This window comes from Diprion similis, chromosome 9 (assembly GCF_021155765.1).
Source record: "Diprion similis isolate iyDipSimi1 chromosome 9, iyDipSimi1.1, whole genome shotgun sequence".
In the NCBI taxonomy this organism is placed as follows: Eukaryota; Metazoa; Arthropoda; class Insecta; order Hymenoptera; family Diprionidae; genus Diprion; species Diprion similis.
Genome location: NC_060113.1, coordinates 93575 through 111643, shown reverse-complemented (window position 1 = coordinate 111643; position 18069 = coordinate 93575). Strand labels below are relative to the sequence as shown.

Genomic DNA, 18069 nt, shown 5'->3' with positions numbered 1-18069 from the left:
CAATTCATCTCACTTCAGGTCTTTCAGATCCTGAATTATCTTGTCTAGAAATGGTCACCCTACTATGCATAGGCGACAAAACCCACAGCCAACTTATGGAGCTTATGCCTGAACGATGTGGGACAACGGCTAATAGGGAGTTCGAGACTGTCCTCGCTGAGGTATCTTTATCATTTCTTCTTTACAAAAAATGAATCTGGGACCAAAATAAATCTACTCCCTTATCTCACAGGTCGCACAGTATAGGGCACCCAGTCTAGAGGCTAGTGGAAATATGCAGCAGGGAATGTATGGACCAAAATCACGCGTTTGGGATGAGCTGTTCGATCCTCTTCACGTCTTACTCAGGGCTGTACATCGCACGGATTTTCAAGTCTCTATGGACAGATTTACCGAGTAGTAAGTATCACCTTCAGGCTCTACTTCAAGCCGGATCATTCACTCAGCTGTATGGCTCAATAATCAAATTGACAGTGTTAAACAAACTGGACAACTTAAGAGTGGCGCAACACCATGGCCTCCGTTCCGTCACCCTGCTCCTGTTTCTTCCGACTATGACGATCCGAGACTTGTCCTCCGTTCGCGAGTTTTCCATGCAATGATTCTCGTCGTACTCCACAAATCAGTGAATGGTCACAACGTTTCCGAACACATCATGGCCTTGGCCATTTATTTACTTGAAATGGCTGTTATGACCGCTGAAGTTCCTGAAAAATCCGTGAGTATTTTTTGATTCATCTTTTCAACTCACATGATTGTTTACGTAACAGCATAGACGACCGATGAAGTCAGTAAAAATTTCAATACCTCCACTGACATTTTCACACAGACGAATCCAGTTTGTCGATACAGTGGCGGAGGGGTAACTCGTGTAATAAAAGACATGGACTTAGCAGGCTGGTTTGAAGGAGACAGTTTATCTGAAAATCTGAGGACAATAATACCTCGTGTAACTCTAGTCCAGGAGCCTGAGTCTAACAGTTCCGACAGTAAGTATTTCTCTTGAGTACAACTTGGCGAGTTGAGGTATTGAAAAAACAAATTATTATTATTTCTGTTCTTGTCCTTACCGGATGCCCTTGTGATGAGAATAAATTCTTCTTCCATGCACAAACAGGTGAATTTGAGTGGGAAATCCATGATTCTGTGACAGATATCTCGACTTCTTTAACGCTGCATGATGAACGAAATGACATTCTTGCACTGCCGCCGTTAGACATCACCGAGGACAATGACGAACCAGCCCTACCAATGGATCAATACCCTCTACAAGCTCTACCATCCACTGGTGGTAATGTTTCATTAAGAGATATTAAAACAATCTAAAGATGAACAAATCGAAACATGTTAATTGCACATTTCTGACTAATTTTTTAATAAATTTCCTGTAATTAATATAACTAATCAACACATACCTTAGGCGAATACATGGTACCTGAAGATCGAATTGTCGCTTTACCATCACGTACAAACAGTGATGATGATTTGGTACCAACATCGCCAAGAGCTCTACCACAATCAACCGATGAAATAATGACTGTGGCTGTAGCTCTTCCCGAGCCTGGGCTCATACCCGAGGATGGTATGTCCAATAATCAGCGATCTTACAGAATGTTGTAGACTAAAAGCGGGCCTTGATTAGGCTCTGTGGCATTCGCTTTTGCATATTTTTTGTATTTACCTTCTCACTAGCTCAGTTTCGAAGATATTGTAATTTCATGCTTGCATTATGAAGATAAAGGTCCGTGCCAAGATGAAATAGGCAACCCCTATGAAGTAAATTATCTGGAACATGAGTTATTTGCCAACAGGCGCGATCGCTGGTCAAGCAGCTTTACCTCCAGCACCTCTACGCCCTGCAGTTATGCCAGGCAACGAAATTGTGTCCACGCCAATGATGTATCCTGAACTTAGTATTAGGGGGGTAACGTCGACGGAAATTGTCCCATCTACTTTGAATCCTCATAGTCATTTTAAGAGGAAAGAACCTCAGGTAAATGGAATGGACTACTTTAATTGAATTATTCAAGCTATCGTACAGTGTAGTTGTTTTTTGTTTTTCCATCCGATTTTTGGCAAAAAAAAGTTATGGAGTCATTCGCAGGTCGTATTACATGATTTATTCTTATTTCTCTCCTGATTATAGTCGGGATCTTCTCAACCTCAGACAATCCCAGTTGGGGAGAGCATAATCTCGTTGCTGCTTAGGCTGCATTCGCAGTTGTCAGGGGCGCCAGACAGCTATAATCCTGAACAATTAAATCTAACAACTGATAATGAAGCCAGCAGTAGTAGTAGCAGCTCCGCGAGGATACCTCCTCGAGAATCTCGGATTGGTGATGGTCCATTTTTCATATCTCAACTCTTGAATAAAATTGGAAATCTAGATCCTGTATGCAAGGAAAATATTATGGAAACTAGGAATAGACTTTGGCCTCGTATGCACGAAGATGAACAATGCGAAAAAGAAAATCGTGAGAGAGAGGAACGACGTCGGAGAGCCAAAGAGAGACAAGAAAAAGTTTTGGCAGATTTCCTCGATCAGCAAAAGAAATTCATGGAAACAAATATGGAGACTGGTGAGTGAAGGAGGTGAAGAAGTAATTGCAAAGTTTTGTGCACTGTATTTATGACAATAAATCACGTTACGTTACACAGACGAAGCCGGTGTATCGAATATGGACTGCAGCGAGCAGGAAGAGCCGACAAAGTTAGCTAGTAAGAAAGAATACGACTGTGTAATATGCAATCAAACAACTCCCAGCAGCGAGGACAAGCCAATGGGACTTGTGGTATTGGTTCAGGTAATTATGCTGCCGATAGTACTTTGCTCAATTTTTCATACACCGCACACTGAAAATGAGTCCCAATTCACTTGAATACGTATCGTGTACAGGCAACAAGTGTAATCAGTCACGAAAGGCAACACCCTGAACGACTCGTGCTTCCGACATCAGACGAAGATCCACCCATTTCCAAAAGTAACACTCGGAGCGCACATTTTGAGCAGAGAATCTCAGAGATGAATCGAGACTTCGACACTGTAAGTTCGATTCTGGTTTTTTTATATGTTGAAGAAACTTCTGCGCATATCACTTTGATTATATTTAACGATTGTTTGGCCCTCTAGCCATCCTGGCTGTTGTCCGTGAATATTGGTTGGGAAGGCGGAGTTCACGTTCAAACTTGCGGGCATCACTTGCACTTGGACTGCCTTAAGTCTTACTTGGAATCGCTGAGAAGTCAACACCGTCTACAAAATCTGGCTGTCGATAGAGGAGAATATTTCTGCCCGCTCTGTAGGCAACTGGCAAATTCAGTTTTACCCCTGTCACCACAGCTCGGAGAGTGTGCCGCTGTTGTCCGTTCGCGACACGCCTCTCCTATGGCTATTCTGACAGAATTGAACTCTTTTCTCAAAGAAATACAACGAAATCCAGTAAGAATCCAAATGCAGCGACGATATTTATTCCTCCGATTATTACAATCAGATATGGGAAAATCTAGTTTCATTGCTTTCAGATATCTTCGAACTTAGCTGTCGCTATGGGAAAGGCTATGGAAGATATGACGAGTAGCACTTACTTGAGGTATAACCAGAGGAACGCTACACCTAGTCACCAAAGTCTGTTTCTCTTCGTTACTTCTGTAGCACGCACTAATTTTGAGATAGAATTGGTTCAGAGAGGTGGTTCCTTGTGTGCAGCATCAGCAGTGTCTGCACCGCTCACACCAAAACGAGATTGCATTGGTAATGAGCGGATTCGATTATTGTAGATGTGAAGAATATTATCCATCTTCTCAACGGTGAAGTGTTTGTAATAATTAACACGTAATAAAACTTATTTTCCAGTCGCCCTTCTTCACGTGCTCGCGATGCACGCACGAGTATTAACCAATTGGCCAGTATGGCAAACTTGGCAACAACTTTCGGGACTCCTTCCCGAACCAGCAGCTCCACTTGCTTTGACACTAATCGAGAATGAAGTTCCGCTTCTACTCAGGGACCCCACAGCTCTCCTGATACAATTCGTGTTGTTACTTCCTCTTCATTTAGATCAGAGTACGTGCGCAAAATTAAAATTGCGTTTTTGCCAATGTCTTGTCAATTTATCTACTTGAACGTCAGGTGGTAATCTCACTGATAATCTTTTCTCGTCAGCTTATTTCTCCAGTGTGGTAAAAGTCGTCTACAACCTCCTCTACTATCAAGTGATCATCCAAATTAGTTACAATTTGTCACCTGTGGACAGAAGTACCCTGCTGAGGCGAGGGCGAGCTTGCCAAGGAGCTCCAACCACGTTGGAAGAGGCTCTTTACTCAGTTGTCAGCTACTTTAGTAACACTGAGCTCTATCAGCGTAGTTCGGCTTTAATGCATTCTGCTAGATTCAACATCCAATTGTTGGAGCCTCAAGTAAGAGAATACTTCCATACTAATACTAGATCTTACCATCAGCCTTGATAAATGGCAATATTTTTTCACAGGCAACACTAAAATATCCATTCTTTATTTGCGTATAGGTTCAAAAGCTCTGTTTGCCTTTTCTTCGGGTAGCTGCTCTGTTACGATATCATTTATACGAACAGCCGCTGCCTCTGGTTCGGACCCCTCAAACTGAGTTTGTTCGATTAGTTTACTATTTAGAGCTGGTCACAGAAGGTATGGACTGGGAATGCTTCAATTCGGCCGTAGCACTGAATTGGCAAGACAGCGAGGCGAGCTTGACTGTCCCACGGCTTTGGTTAGATCAATTTAATGCGTTTGTTAATCGAAGCGTGGACTCAGCCCGGAGCTTGATCACCACCCAACATATATATTGGCAGGTTCCAAAGCTACTAAATCTTCCAAGGGAGTATGAAAAAATCTTCACGGTAAGAAAAATAAGTCAAGACGTTTATCATTAATAAAATTAGTTTCTGTAGTGTCTTACCACTAATTAAAATACAACTCATTTTGCTACTTATTATTTGTACAACAGTATTACCACGAACGACAGTGCCGTCAGTGTCACTCCGTGCCCCAAGAAACAACCATATGTCTTTTGTGCGGAACCATTGTTTGTCTCAAGCAAAACTGCTGCAAGCAACAAAACGTTTGCGAGGCTGTTAAGGTACGACAAATTCACATGTATGCTGTTATTAATGTGAATACAAACAACTGTTGAAACCAATAATTTTATTAAAAATTTAGCACTCGGTTGACTGCGGTGGAGGGACCGGTATATACCTGGTTGTTACGTCAACGTATGTTATTGTGATACGAGGAAAAAGAGCTTGTTTGTGGGGTTCTTTGTACCTCGACGAGTTCGATGAGGAGGATAGGGATCTGAAGTGAGTATTGTAGAGTTATTACCTTGACTTTTCCTACATTTACAATCAATGGTGTGAAATTATTGCGAGGTATAGGAATAGAAGACTCGGATACCGCCAAGATGCTAATATATTTTTTCCTCGCAATTACAGGCGAGGCAAACCCTTATATCTGAGTCAGGATAGATACCAGCTATTGGAACAGCAGTGGATTGCTCACAGATTTGACCATACAAAGAAAACTTGGGTATGGCACCGTGACGCGTTATGACTAGTTACATTATTCAACAGTCAGTAATCCAACACAACACATCAGAAATACATGCCTAATATTGTTTCAATTTTGATTTTGATGTGTAACGAGTGATCCGATGCCTCGCCAATGATGATAATAACGCTTTATGGAATAACACATTGCTCTGATAGTTTATAGTTAATATATTTATTACGCGGCAATGTTTCAACTAGGTATAATAGTAATATTATTATTAATAATAGTAAAAATAAGAATAATTATCGAAAGTATTAAGACGTGATGACAAGAGCTGGGCTAAATTTGTTCATATTAATAGATCTTGAGTAATTGTATTGGAAATTTATATTGTCCCAAGTCAACAATGTATATTTTATTTAAGTATACATACATATACATGAAAAATGTCTTAATAAAAAAAAAAAAAAAACCTTAAAACAAATAAAAAAATATAATAATTATGTAGTGTCTACTATTAGTGGTCGCGTTAGGCGGGCGAAAATTAAATGTATAATTTATGAGTCGCTGTAATGGGTTCAGTACTTGAAGAACTGAGTGTTTTTGCTTCGCGACGACCATTAGATAGAATTTCAGTCTTTAATCAGTCATCAAAAGAACCTAATTCCAATAACAGGATGGAAAGTGCGACGAAATTGTTGAACTGAGAATGACCTTATTAAAAACTCCGATTTACTGTAATAATATTCAATACTAGAAAAATTGATAATAATTTGTTGGCATTTCGTACGAGGCAGTTAAAGAAGTCGACAAATATTCAAGATTATTGATAAATAATTAATCTGAAGTGTGGAAGTTTTGGCAGTTACTTAAATTTGCGTGCTGAAATACTAACATCAATAATAGTGATGATATTATTAATAATCGTAATAATAATATTGATAATGATAGGCTGTGTATATGATACGGTGTAATTTATTCACCCACATACATATTACTTGTACATCTTTAAGATTTGAGTACCTAGTGTAGAAGCTTTCCTTTCATGTTGCATTAGCCACCTAGTCTTGAAGCGAAGGAAATTTATCTACCATCAACCCGAGAAAAACGATGAGAAAAGTATAAAAAAAATTACTTTCGTCATCAGCTCAAAATTCACAATTTTAAATCTTTACCACTGTTTGATTTGAAAATGCAAGAAACATTTCGCTTACTCTTGAGAAAGGTATTGAATAATACATGTGTTGTGTTTTACTTTTTTTTCTTCCTTATTTACTTTTTTGGTCGCAACAGAGGCATTGGGAACAAGAAATTTATAATTATCTGTTGCCCGATTCAACGTAAATACAGAGCAGGATGGACATTTTTTAAAGAGATACATTGTTAGCAAACATCTATGCCTCGACAGAATTGTAACATGGAGCAAGCGTTATGTGGTTTGTGGGTTCTTGAAAGTAAAAATATATCCGCGTTAATAATCAACGAGATGAGTAACAAGTAGAGTTTAGAGTGGTGTCAGATGTATATTTAAAAATACGAAGATAAAAATACAAAAATAAAAATTAATTGTGACAAAACCAATGGACGTTACTGAAAATATTAGCAATATCGCTATAATTCACTTCTTCAACAACCATTTATTTTACAATTGCGAACTAGTTTTATCGATTGTTTATATCGATCACGTGTTCACTAATTACGCATTGCGTATTTTGTTTGTGTAAATAACATACATGATCTATTATTTTATAGCCATGTTGTTACATGTTGGGCAAAACTTAATTGTGTAAGAATAATCATTATTGCGTATTGGTAGTTAAAAATAATAAAAATACATAAGTGAATAAAATCAATTCTACTACAATGAAGAGACTACGTATTTTATTGTTAGATACAATAATAATAGTAATAACAATAATAATAATAATAATGTCATGAGAACGTGCTACTAATACATAGTTATTCAAAATTTATTTAAATCATTCTCACAATAAGTTACGTACCGAGACAAATTATTTTTAAAAAACTTGTTTTACCATTAAAAAAGTTTGTAATATTCTTCTTACGTTGTTCAATTCTAATTGTCCAAACAGATTATTGCAGTTTCATTCAGCACGGATGCTCGTAAAGTAAAATAATAAGTTTTGCACTGATAAAGTATGATTAAAACAGGGTTCCATGATTTTATAGATGAGTAATTTCTGTGACAGATGTTTTGTGACCACACTGAGTAGTTAAAAACTAAAGAATTGTCGAACCGTTAAATTACCTACCTTAGTGTTCTGTAATTCCATTAAAATTCAGGATTTTTTAATGTTATACCTAAGTACATTTTTTTTTTCTTTTTTCTACTGGGTCAATGACATCTATACAAGTACCACTCTGAGGGGAAGAATCAGTCACACAATGATACAAGGTTTCGTTGCTTGAAATATAAAAGTTTTTTTTTTCTAATCTAAGTTTATTGAATAATTATGTTAATTGAAATGACAATAGTTTTTAACGTTCTAATAATTAATCATTTGGCATGCTACTTTAGTGAGGATTGTACAACTTATTCGAGAATAATACAACCTGCAGATTTAGTGGTCAGTTTGTACAGAAAAGTGAAAATAGACTTCACTTATATATCTTTGCAACGCCCAAGAATGTCTTTAACCAGTATTCTACTTTTGATACACCTGTAAATTTACCGTTTCTTTTCATACTTGAATTAAATTTAGTAATAATATAAAATTGTTACTCCAAGATCACCATAATCTTCATATAGTATAAACGAACGTATAGTTGACATTTATTTCCTCATTTTTCTGGAGGCATTATTATTGTGTACTAAATAATCCCAACACTATTTTCTTGCATGTTTATTATCGAATTCATGGTGTTCTAGAATATGACTTGTGAACGATACATTTCAAGGATGGTCAATTCACCAAGTATCAACATCAACTTTTTTTCCGTAGGAAAACTATGTCATTATACGAAAAAAGTGATTTTGGCGAAAAATATTGTATGTACTTCATTAGATCTGGTATCTGTGGGAAAAATGCAAATAATGCAGTTCTGAATCGTTTCATAGGCTTGCCTACTGGTAATTAGATTAATCGACAAGTAGATATGAAAATAAATTTTCAAGTATTGTTTTATTGCGGATAGTAATGAATTAATTTGACGTGTGACAATTTTGAAAGTTCAGTATCGCAACACCCAGGTTCTACCGTATTTATTCACGCGAAACTAGATATTCGATGATTGCATTGCTATCTACAGATGGTTCTAAAAATCATAGTTAGTAGCAGTGCGACGGTGTAATTGTCAATCTATGCGCTGATAAAATAATAGACGTAAATTGCACGCACTGTTAGACGAGATTGTTTGTAGATGATTGAGCGCAGCTCGAGAGCAAGGCCCAATAAACAAAATTCGTTAACTCGCCATTATGTTATAGGAATGTAAAACAGCACATTCAGGTTAAATTGTCGAAATTAAATTACAAATGATTTTTTTAAACATACATATCCATATCATTAATCTTGTCCATTTTTTGTTTTTTTTTTTAGTTTCATTCTTTTTATACGTTAATCACTTTCACTTTAAACATATTAAAACCAAATTACATGGCCTTCCCTTTTGATCCTTCAGTACTGACCACCTGTCTGCTCCTGATAAACTTCAATGACGTCATCGTTCTCCATTTCCAACTGAAAAAAAGTTTTGAAAATTATTACGAATATTGAAATATAATATTTAAAGCCTTTTTAGAGGTAAAAGTACTGCGCGTTCGAGGCCTTCAAAGAATCGGAAAAAATTCAGGGTTTCTTCTCAAAGCTTTAACTACATTATCCAAAAGTTGGTAGACTCAAAAGTTTGGCAGTAATGTTCATAAAAATTGATATTCAAAAAATGACTGTTCCCTAGAAATCCCAGTGTTCACACAAATCGTTAGAAATCGTATAATTAAAATAACGAGTAATGAAACAGATATTGGCAAAATGATATACCTGCTTTGGCGTTTCGTCATCGTTAATTCTCTTGCCATCGAAAAGAAACCTGAGCGACGTCATTGGTACTCCCTGATGGAAAATTACATCATAAATTGCCATTGTGATCGATGAATCAGTAAGATTAGAGGGTTGGCATAACTTGGGGATGAGATAGTGCGACATTGAATAATTTGACGAAAGTCAAACGAGGCTGGGAATTATTTGTGATAGATTTGGATTTTGCACTTTGAGTGGTAGAGAATCTTGCAAACAATGTAGCTGAGTACCGATTAACGACGACTACTAATATTCCTTCTGATTTCAACAACAAACAGAAGAGGGGGAAGTTATGTCGTGATTACACAAAAAATTCTTCTAAGTGTCTTAAATTACGAATAATTACTGTCGGAAACTGATTGAACTAACCACACGATCGCTGTAAGATTTTTTCAGCTTTCCCATTTGGGTGGTCATCTTAACTCTGAAGTGAATTTCATTGCTGTCCTGTGGAGGGGAAGAGAAGGAAATAGAATATAAAAAAAATTGAATTACTTGTTGCAAATATGAGGTTAGAGAGGTTTTCCTCATAGTTTTTACAGACAGATTTTTAGATTCCGTAAAGATACTCACATTTCCTACGACTTTGAGTTTGATATACTCTGAATTCGCGTCACCTGGGCCGGCTTCGGGCTTCTGTTCCTGAAAGACGGAAAGGTTATAGCGGGCTGACCCTAAGCGAGATAAACTTGGTCCGGTATAAAAATAAATAAATCTTAATTATGGTTCGAGGTTTGTTTAGTTTCTCGCAATTACTCTGACCTGGTTATCGGACATGGCGACTCCGTTAAGGGGTAATAATTCTTTCTTGACCACGCGCCACAACGGCAACCAAACACAAGCAGGCAATATGGCGCCACACTTTTGTCAAATCCACAGCCTTCTATTTCTCACATCGGTACCGTAACGGATTCTGGAGGGGGGGGGGGGGGGGGGGGGGGACATGAAATATATATTCCGAGAACGAAACGACGAAGCGGATTCGTAAATGCACGCAAAATATTCAAGGATACCCTTCAAGTATATGAATAAGTTCCAGCTTTCCTTATTATCATTTGTTTGTACATACATACGACCTATTTTCTCGCCAATTAGTAGTCGACCATTAATTAATCGTCGGTTGAATTTCAATATTTCATTCGCATTCAACATAAATAATAATCACCCCAAATTTCCTTCATCCATTACGTCATTGTCAGTTCGCGCTCGAATTAAGAGATAAAAAAACGACATCTGGTGGGAATATAAAGACTGCACGCGAGTCGAACGGTTTGAATTTCAACCGCCATTCTCTACAGGCGTTCGATTCACCTAGAGGCCTCAGTACGAAACGGACATTCAATGGTGTAGGTTTGGTGCGGCGTCTCTCGCTACTGCGCCGGTGAACTATAGTCTATGGTGAATATATTGTGTGCGTGAGTGATTGAATGAGTGTGATATAAGGATATAATATTGACACATCTTCTCAGGGGGAATAGTCAGAAGGAAAAAGAAGAAGAAGAAGAAGAAGAAGTAGTAACGTGCAAACACCGTGCATCGGACGAGGTAACGTTATTCCAACTCAATTTTCACTTATACGTTCAATATTTCAATTTGGCCATTGGACTGCGTAATGAAAAGTTATGCCTCGATCGTGAATTTCTGCACGAAAAATTCAGCAAAGAAATAAAAGAAAAATGTAGAAATTTTGAAAACTTTATATACTGTTTATTTTTTATTATCAATTCTTACTTTCGACCAACAGTTAATTTTATACCGTTACTATTATGTATATCACAAATTCTTATTATGCGTCAAAATTGCGTCAATACAATTAGCACAGATCGTACGTACAGTCCGAACACTTCTTGAATGACCTACAAATTATTTACAGAGGTTTTACATATTTTATATGAATGAACACGTCAAAAAACAACCGTGTTGAAGTTGGTAACGTTATCGTAACGGTTAATCATGCAGCTGAGGAAAAACCGTTACTTCGTGATTTTCGAATTGTTTTAAATGCGGTAAACCATAATAAAACAAAACATGCTCGTATTTTGACATCTTTGTTCCTTAAAAGTCATTGGAAAAATTGGAAAATAGTCATTTCTTCCCAATGTTTCGTTACGATAACGTTACCATAATTTAAATCTCGAAAAACAAACAAGCTTGCACGTATAGTGACATTTTTATTACTAGGAACCATTCGATTCTATTCAAATTAAATACTGTATTGAATAGAAAGGAGAAAAAAAAATCTTCCACTTTGTAGAATTGCGGTAACAAATTTCTTCTGGTACCTGTCGTAGTAACTGAAAATATCAGTATGAAAAATCATGAAAAGCGTATATGTATATCACAAAGTAGAAACCTATTAGCTGGGACAGCTTTTCTCGTCAATTCAGCAGTCGACAAAATCATTCCTTATAAATTGTTCTCATAGAACTCGTCACGACTCATTGCGATTACGAGAATAACAATAAATAACAGTAACACATATATCCTTATGCTAAATATGTCAATATCAGTAAACAAAATTGTATGACATTAAGATAAATGTCTGCATAGTTTTGACCTAGTTTACAAAACGATTAGTAAGTTTAAAAAACTGAAAATAATTGATATAAATATTTAATCAGTTATTTTCTTTTGCTAATTGTACGTCGTCGAGATCGCCGGCTATTCATCTTTGGTTTCTTCCATGCTCTGAGAGTTGATTTTGAAACAATTTTTTCAGAATAATTCGCAGTCGTTTTTGTTGGCAAAATGTTCTCATTAAAACCGATACTCAGCCAAAAACTTTCCCTTCCAAAGTTCCTGGTTCTTTCTATGCTGAGACTTTCCGGTCCTGCGATGTGCAGATAATCAAAATCATCCGTTTTCGAGTTTACTGTCGGCCAGTGTACTCCCACTTGAGGTACGCTGAAAAGAGAATATTACCGTAAAAGCGATTTGCCGTCATTTATGCTCGATTTATCGAGTCGAAGCTGACAAAGGAAGATGTATGTATGTAACATGTTTGAGCAATAGCAGATTCAGTCTTGAAAAATAGATGAATAATTATCTAGATAAGTCCACTGTTATTACACTATTATACTAAAAGAAGGACTGTAGGCAGTGAAATTCGTTTTAAACTTACCTTTTCCTCGCAAATGACACCCAAAGTTCAATAAGCACCTTTTGCATTTCTCGGTCCTGTTCCGTTGTTGTTGCATCGAAAAACGACTTTAAAACGTAGGCAATATCGTCACCGTGACTGACCCCTGTTTAAAAATTTTACTCTAGTTGTTTGAATTTTGAAGAACAAAAAAAATAAAAATAAAAAAAAATAAAAAATAAATACCAAAATTTTGGGTATTCTTGGAGAACCACTCGCTGAAGCTGTAGGTACCTCGGTATGAGAAATAATAAAACGATACGGTGTTACCAGCTCGTGCTTGCAGCCTTGCAGCTTCCGCTGCGTGGTAATTGAACAATCGATCACTCATCATACGCACCGTGTGATTCACACTATCACTGTCGATTGCTTTGTCACCCAGGTAACTTTGCCTTATTAATGTACTTATCTCATTTTGATCCCTCAATGGTATCGTAAAGTTATAATCAAGCAAATGGGGTGCGTATTCGAGCCAATTTTCGTTCAAATCTTCAAGGCGTGTTTTGTTTGCTACAAATTCTGTGAGTAGGTGAAAATTTTCTCTTCGTTATTTTTTTCCCTCATGGAAATAGTATATTGTTTTTTTTTTTTTTTTTACACACAAAACGCGAGCATGTCTTACGCGTTCTTTCACAAGTGTTTTTCCGTGCTCAAAGTAACCGTTTCTACGACGCGACGGTCGAGTGACTCTGCGACTGCGCATGCGCGGCGTAGTTGAAAGTGCTCTTTTCCGTACTGCGCGCATGCGCTGTCGCGGACAATTCTAACATTACGCGACCATAACCTCAATTTCGTGCTTCATGAAACAACGCGTAACACACTCTTGTCGCGTAAAGAATCATGCTCAACAAGTGCAGGTAACGGTCCTTTCGTCTTATTGTGCGGAAAAGAAGAAAGTAAACAAGAAAAAACGATTCATTCGAGTCGACATTTATATGCATTTTTGTAATTACCGGCACCCGGGAATAAACCCTCCTCGCTAACTACTCCTGTTATCCATGGGATGTCTTGAGCCTGGCCTGTGTTAATTACTTCGATTGGCGGTTTATCGATGAAAGTAAATTCGCCACCTCCCTTCTCCACCACAGGTCCAAATGGGGTGAACGGATTGTCCAACCATGGCTGAAACAAGTCGCGCTGTGATGAGTAATTCTTTATCGTGTACATCACGTATCATATCAACGTGTGTCGATCTGTGTGGTAACCATGTTTAATGGGAAATGGGGCCACGATAAATATGATTCAGCGCTCGTAGAGCTTTAATACTGCACGCGTGGTAAAGATATCGCGATAAGTCTTTCCAAATTCCTGTTGACGTGTACGAATTTTATTTAGCACAACGATTCTTTCTCTCGTCAATGCAGACTATCTCCAACAAAAGGTTTTGAATGAAGTTTCAAATAATCGCTAGTCGCGTTATGTTTTTATTCAGGATTCAAAGTTCAGGATTGAAAATTTTTTAACATCTAAGCGATAGATCAGCGTTAACATACGACATTCTTTCATTTCCTCGCGATCATATTATACTTATAATATAAAAATATACTTACGGTAAAATCTGCAGCACCGTAGGTGATATCGTGGGCGGATTTACCTCTCAAACAATCGATCATGTTCTCAACAGTGGAATTGGGGCATCCAAGCTTTGTTGCAAGCTGCTTAGTCTTGTTTAGAGAGTTCTCGGTCTGAGCCCAACAGTTCAGTGCGGTACCACTGAGTGAAATTCCGCCTATAGATGAGAAGTAATGAAATGATTGTACATTGCAGACCTAATAGACAACACATTCACGGTTGAAATGATTTGCTTCTTGAATCGCGGATACTGTTTGAGTTCCACTCACTGTGAAACAAGCCTTTCGTGATGTTGGTCAAGTAATGGTAATGCACGCTGACACCGCCTGCACTGTGTCCAATGATCGTAACCTTCTTTGGATCCCCTCCGAAGGATTTAATGTTATCATGGACCCATCGCAGCGCTACCACTTGGTCCTTGAGCCCCATGTTTCCGGGCACAACGTGATCCTCTGTACTAAGGAAACCTGCAGAAACGACATTGTCCTATGTTCTTATCTATTTTCTCGTGGATTCGAGTATTGTGATTTCGCGAAACGATTCGAAGCTCACCGAGCGGTCCAAGCCTGTAGTTTATTGTGACCAGGATAGTGTCCTCGTTGAGCAAGTAATCCGGGCCGTACTGCATTCCACTTCCGGATCGGAAGGCCCCGCCGTGAATAAAAACTATAACCGCCAGCAGATCCGTTCGCCGTCCGGTTAGCCTCCGGTGATCGGTTATTGCTGAGTAGACATTGAGGTAAAGGCAATCCTCCGAATCCTTGGCCGCGTCCTTCGGTCCTCGTACTGCAGGAATTGGACCGTAACGGTAACACGGTGGGCCAAAATTTTTTGCCATTAGGACACCTTTCCATGACGTGATGGGCCGCGGAACCTGCGTCAGAGGTTTGCATGGGTTCGTTACGTCTGTTGCAATCGGTAAGAAGAAGCATTTTATACCCTGAATCTCTGCTCCTTGATTGGCGGTTGGCCATAGGGTATTCCTTCATAGGCTTCGAACCGACGTCCTTTGCTCGATATTTTGTACTGACCCTCGATTATTCCCAAAGGTGTTGTTACTCTGGGATGCGAGTGCCATAGAGCTTTCAAAAAATTGACAAAAAAAAAAAATTAGTTAATGAATAATACATTATGTAACAAGGGAATAAACTCGATTATTATGGATTCATATTTCCCGTAAATTTCATACATCATACACAACAAAATTCTAATATGGTAGAAAAATGCATTGGATTTAAAACTCATAAATAAAATTTTTATACTCTTTTCTTTTTTTTTTTTTATTAGAAAATAACTACTTGATCAAGAATAAATTTTCTACACATTCTCTAAACATATCTATAACTATGCAGTAATTTCCAATTCACAATTTCCGATGATCAATACACACGTATATACTTATTGCAATTATTTTTCAAACTCTAAATTCGCATGTGATTTTTTCAAATGATGACCTATAAATATTCCATCTCCAAACTTTTTCCAAATTGCATATTACATCATTTTTTGTACCGAATATAAAAAAATAGCAATATTCTTTGATCGACAGTCATTATCCTCACAAATAAACATACAACATTAATTTACGAAGTGAACGTTTGAAAAAAAATCGTAGATAACAATTGTAGACTTGCGAGCGCTGAGGGGGGTGAGGAAGGGGGGGGGGGGGATTTTTAATACATTAATAAGTGTCTGTTGGTCGTGTAGATAAGAAATGTGGTCAGCTAGTACCATCTGCGCATGAAATTTCCTGCCGTAACCAGAGGAGAAGTATAAAACAAATTTGCCCACGCCTCGTTCCAAGAACTCGGTAAGCAGAGTCGTAGTCATATATTCTATGAACAGCTTATCTCAATATACCATCACACGCTATATAGGTATACACAGTATGGAGATTATCGGTTATCAAAATTACAGTCGTCGCGAACCGAATTCGATTATTATTACCTTTAGGCTTGCATTTACTATATTTCTTTTTATTCACGCTAGTTCTCTTTTCCCTGCAGGTTTCCCCCCTTTTTCTCTTCGATGATCTTTGTTGCTAAACTTTCAGGCGCGTTGCGATGACATCATGATTGATTCCGATAGCTTTGGGCTTTATTAATGGACTGGTGTAGTATACGGTGTACGTATTCGTAGAATAATGTGTGTAACACGAGGACAAGATGAAGCGCTAATTTCAAAGTATTTGACGTATGTTGAAACGTTGTCTGTTATACGTAGAGTGAAATTTTATTTGGATTCGAAAAAATTTTTGTTTTCTAAAAATTCTTATCACTTACCTGTTCTTATTAACACGACTGCGATCACGAAGATGCATCCTAAAATGATGGTCAATATCAGATGGGGTATCCATTGTGATTTGCAATATTTGTTTTTAAGCTTCGACGAGTTTTGAGTGAATCCGCTTTTATTACTGTCTGTTAGAATCAGTCGACGCACGTCAGATTGGATACTCGATAAATTGGCGCCGTTGCTGTGAGGAATAAAAGAAAAAAAAATTTTTTTTAGATTACATTCTTCCAAGTCACGTGCAAGATTGCGTCTAAACTTTTTTTTGCACGCGGTAGTAGAAATGAAAATATTATCATTACTTAATAAGATGCGTCTTTTCGTTTGGGAAACCTTCATCGTAACTGGAGAGCTTCTTCTAAAAATGTGGAAAAATATTATACTTAAACGTTATTTAACACAGTCGATAATAATTAATTATTTTTTCTTTGTCTTTTCTTGCTATACCAATATACAAAGTAATTTTCAATTTCGAATTAAGATCGTCTTACCTTCACGCTAAACTGGGTTCTCGTCATATTGCTGCTTGTCTCTAACGATACAATCACGTATAATAATAATAATATACATGTAGCACTTGATCAGAAATCGTATATTAAATATGAAATTGGAACTCCTGTGTTTCGCGCGCAAGAACGAAACCCGCTTAACCCGCAGGTTGGCTAACAGTAAATAAGTGAAGTTGCGTGTGCCAAATTAACATTGGTCAGAATCGTCACAATTGTACAGTCTGCGTCAGTTCGAATCGCGGTGGCTCTGGGTAGTGGGGAGAACTTCCGGCTGGTTCAGAATTCCTCTCCCATTTGGCATTTACTAGTTGTCGGGGAATCACCGAACTCAACCGCATGACGATGATCTATATACATAGATATTCACGAGCATAAGAGCAATGACAATGAATATTCGTTGGCTATTTTGGTATTATTATGATTCACCAATCTGAACGCATTGTGTATTTTGTTTGCAATCAACAAAAAATAAGATATCACGATAGTATTGAATCTCTTATTGTCATTTCTATACTATATGATCTATATGGTTTAGATTGATCGAAACAGATCACTGATTTCTACTGTATGTGCAGATTCTGAGAGAGTCCTCCTTAGTCTGTATATTTCATTTCTAATAAAAAAACACGTCGATCGCGAAAAGGCAAAGAGAAATACGTGACTTTCTCAAAAAAATATTTTATTACTTCTCTGGTAAGGATTTGTCTGGGCAGTAAATAGGAGATCACTGGTCTGATTAAGTTGGCCACGTGGCTTGCTTTGGAGCTTTTACTGCTGGATGCAGAGCTCGCGTCACTGAACTTTTGGTTATTATCTGCCTCTCTCGCTCTACATCTGATTGGCCCATACGGTTCCTCTCGGCGAATCAAATGCAGAGTGAGAGAGACGAACTAACCCTACATATATATATATATGTATTATATAATATATTAGGGTGATTTTTTTTGAATGACTATTTTTTTTTCAGTCCCCATCGAAAATTTTGTTCTATGTG

The 18069-nt window shown here is 37.6% G+C and overlaps 3 protein-coding genes across 5 annotated transcripts in view; 1 reads left to right on the top strand and 2 right to left on the bottom strand.

The window, feature by feature from the left end:
- The window catches only part of LOC124410404 (E3 ubiquitin-protein ligase Ubr3), a 33434-nt gene extending 26106 nt beyond the window's left edge, over positions 1-7328 (top strand). The window contains exons 12-29 of one of the 2 annotated variants that reach the window (XM_046888738.1): positions 19-161; positions 233-399; positions 475-718; positions 830-989; positions 1118-1291; positions 1421-1582; positions 1812-1993; positions 2147-2579; positions 2659-2804; positions 2897-3043; positions 3131-3439; positions 3523-3751; positions 3854-4063; positions 4163-4416; positions 4524-4874; positions 4982-5113; positions 5194-5333; positions 5466-7328. In XM_046888738.1, the coding sequence (XP_046744694.1) occupies positions 19-161; positions 233-399; positions 475-718; positions 830-989; positions 1118-1291; positions 1421-1582; positions 1812-1993; positions 2147-2579; positions 2659-2804; positions 2897-3043; positions 3131-3439; positions 3523-3751; positions 3854-4063; positions 4163-4416; positions 4524-4874; positions 4982-5113; positions 5194-5333; positions 5466-5583 (3701 nt within the window). In that variant the 3' untranslated portion in view covers positions 5584-7328. Of the gene's footprint in view, positions 1-18; positions 162-232; positions 400-474; positions 719-829; positions 990-1117; positions 1292-1420; positions 1583-1811; positions 1994-2146; positions 2580-2658; positions 2805-2896; positions 3044-3130; positions 3440-3507; positions 3752-3853; positions 4064-4162; positions 4417-4523; positions 4875-4981; positions 5114-5193; positions 5334-5465 lie in introns of both variants that reach the window. The other variant, XM_046888737.1, reaches the window with a different exon arrangement.
- A 1319-nt stretch (positions 7329-8647) lies between these two features.
- On the bottom strand, positions 8648-10482 carry LOC124410421 (small ubiquitin-related modifier-like). Of its 2 annotated transcripts, none has more exons than XM_046888773.1 (5): positions 10326-10482; positions 10137-10205; positions 9933-10010; positions 9525-9596; positions 8648-9224 (listed from the first exon to the last, which is right to left on the bottom strand). In XM_046888773.1, exons 1-5 carry the CDS (start codon positions 10338-10340, stop codon positions 9162-9164), a joined length of 297 nt encoding a protein of 98 aa, XP_046744729.1. In that variant the 5' UTR covers positions 10341-10482; the 3' UTR covers positions 8648-9161. The 2 variants fall into 2 exon arrangements, with proteins under 2 accessions (XP_046744729.1, XP_046744730.1); XM_046888774.1 differs by having other exon boundaries at positions 10137-10199; positions 10326-10466.
- Positions 10483-12176: 1694 nt separating this feature from the next.
- Positions 12177-17084, bottom strand: LOC124410525 (venom carboxylesterase-6-like). The gene is made up of 11 exons (XM_046888975.1): positions 17058-17084; positions 16869-16924; positions 16557-16750; positions 15214-15356; positions 14827-15148; positions 14544-14741; positions 14253-14431; positions 13656-13824; positions 12889-13221; positions 12685-12808; positions 12177-12467 (listed from the first exon to the last, which is right to left on the bottom strand). The coding sequence occupies exons 1-11, from the start codon at positions 17082-17084 to the stop codon at positions 12185-12187; spliced, it is 2028 nt and encodes a 675-aa protein (XP_046744931.1). The 3' UTR covers positions 12177-12184.
- Between the last annotated feature and the right edge of the window lie 985 nt (positions 17085-18069).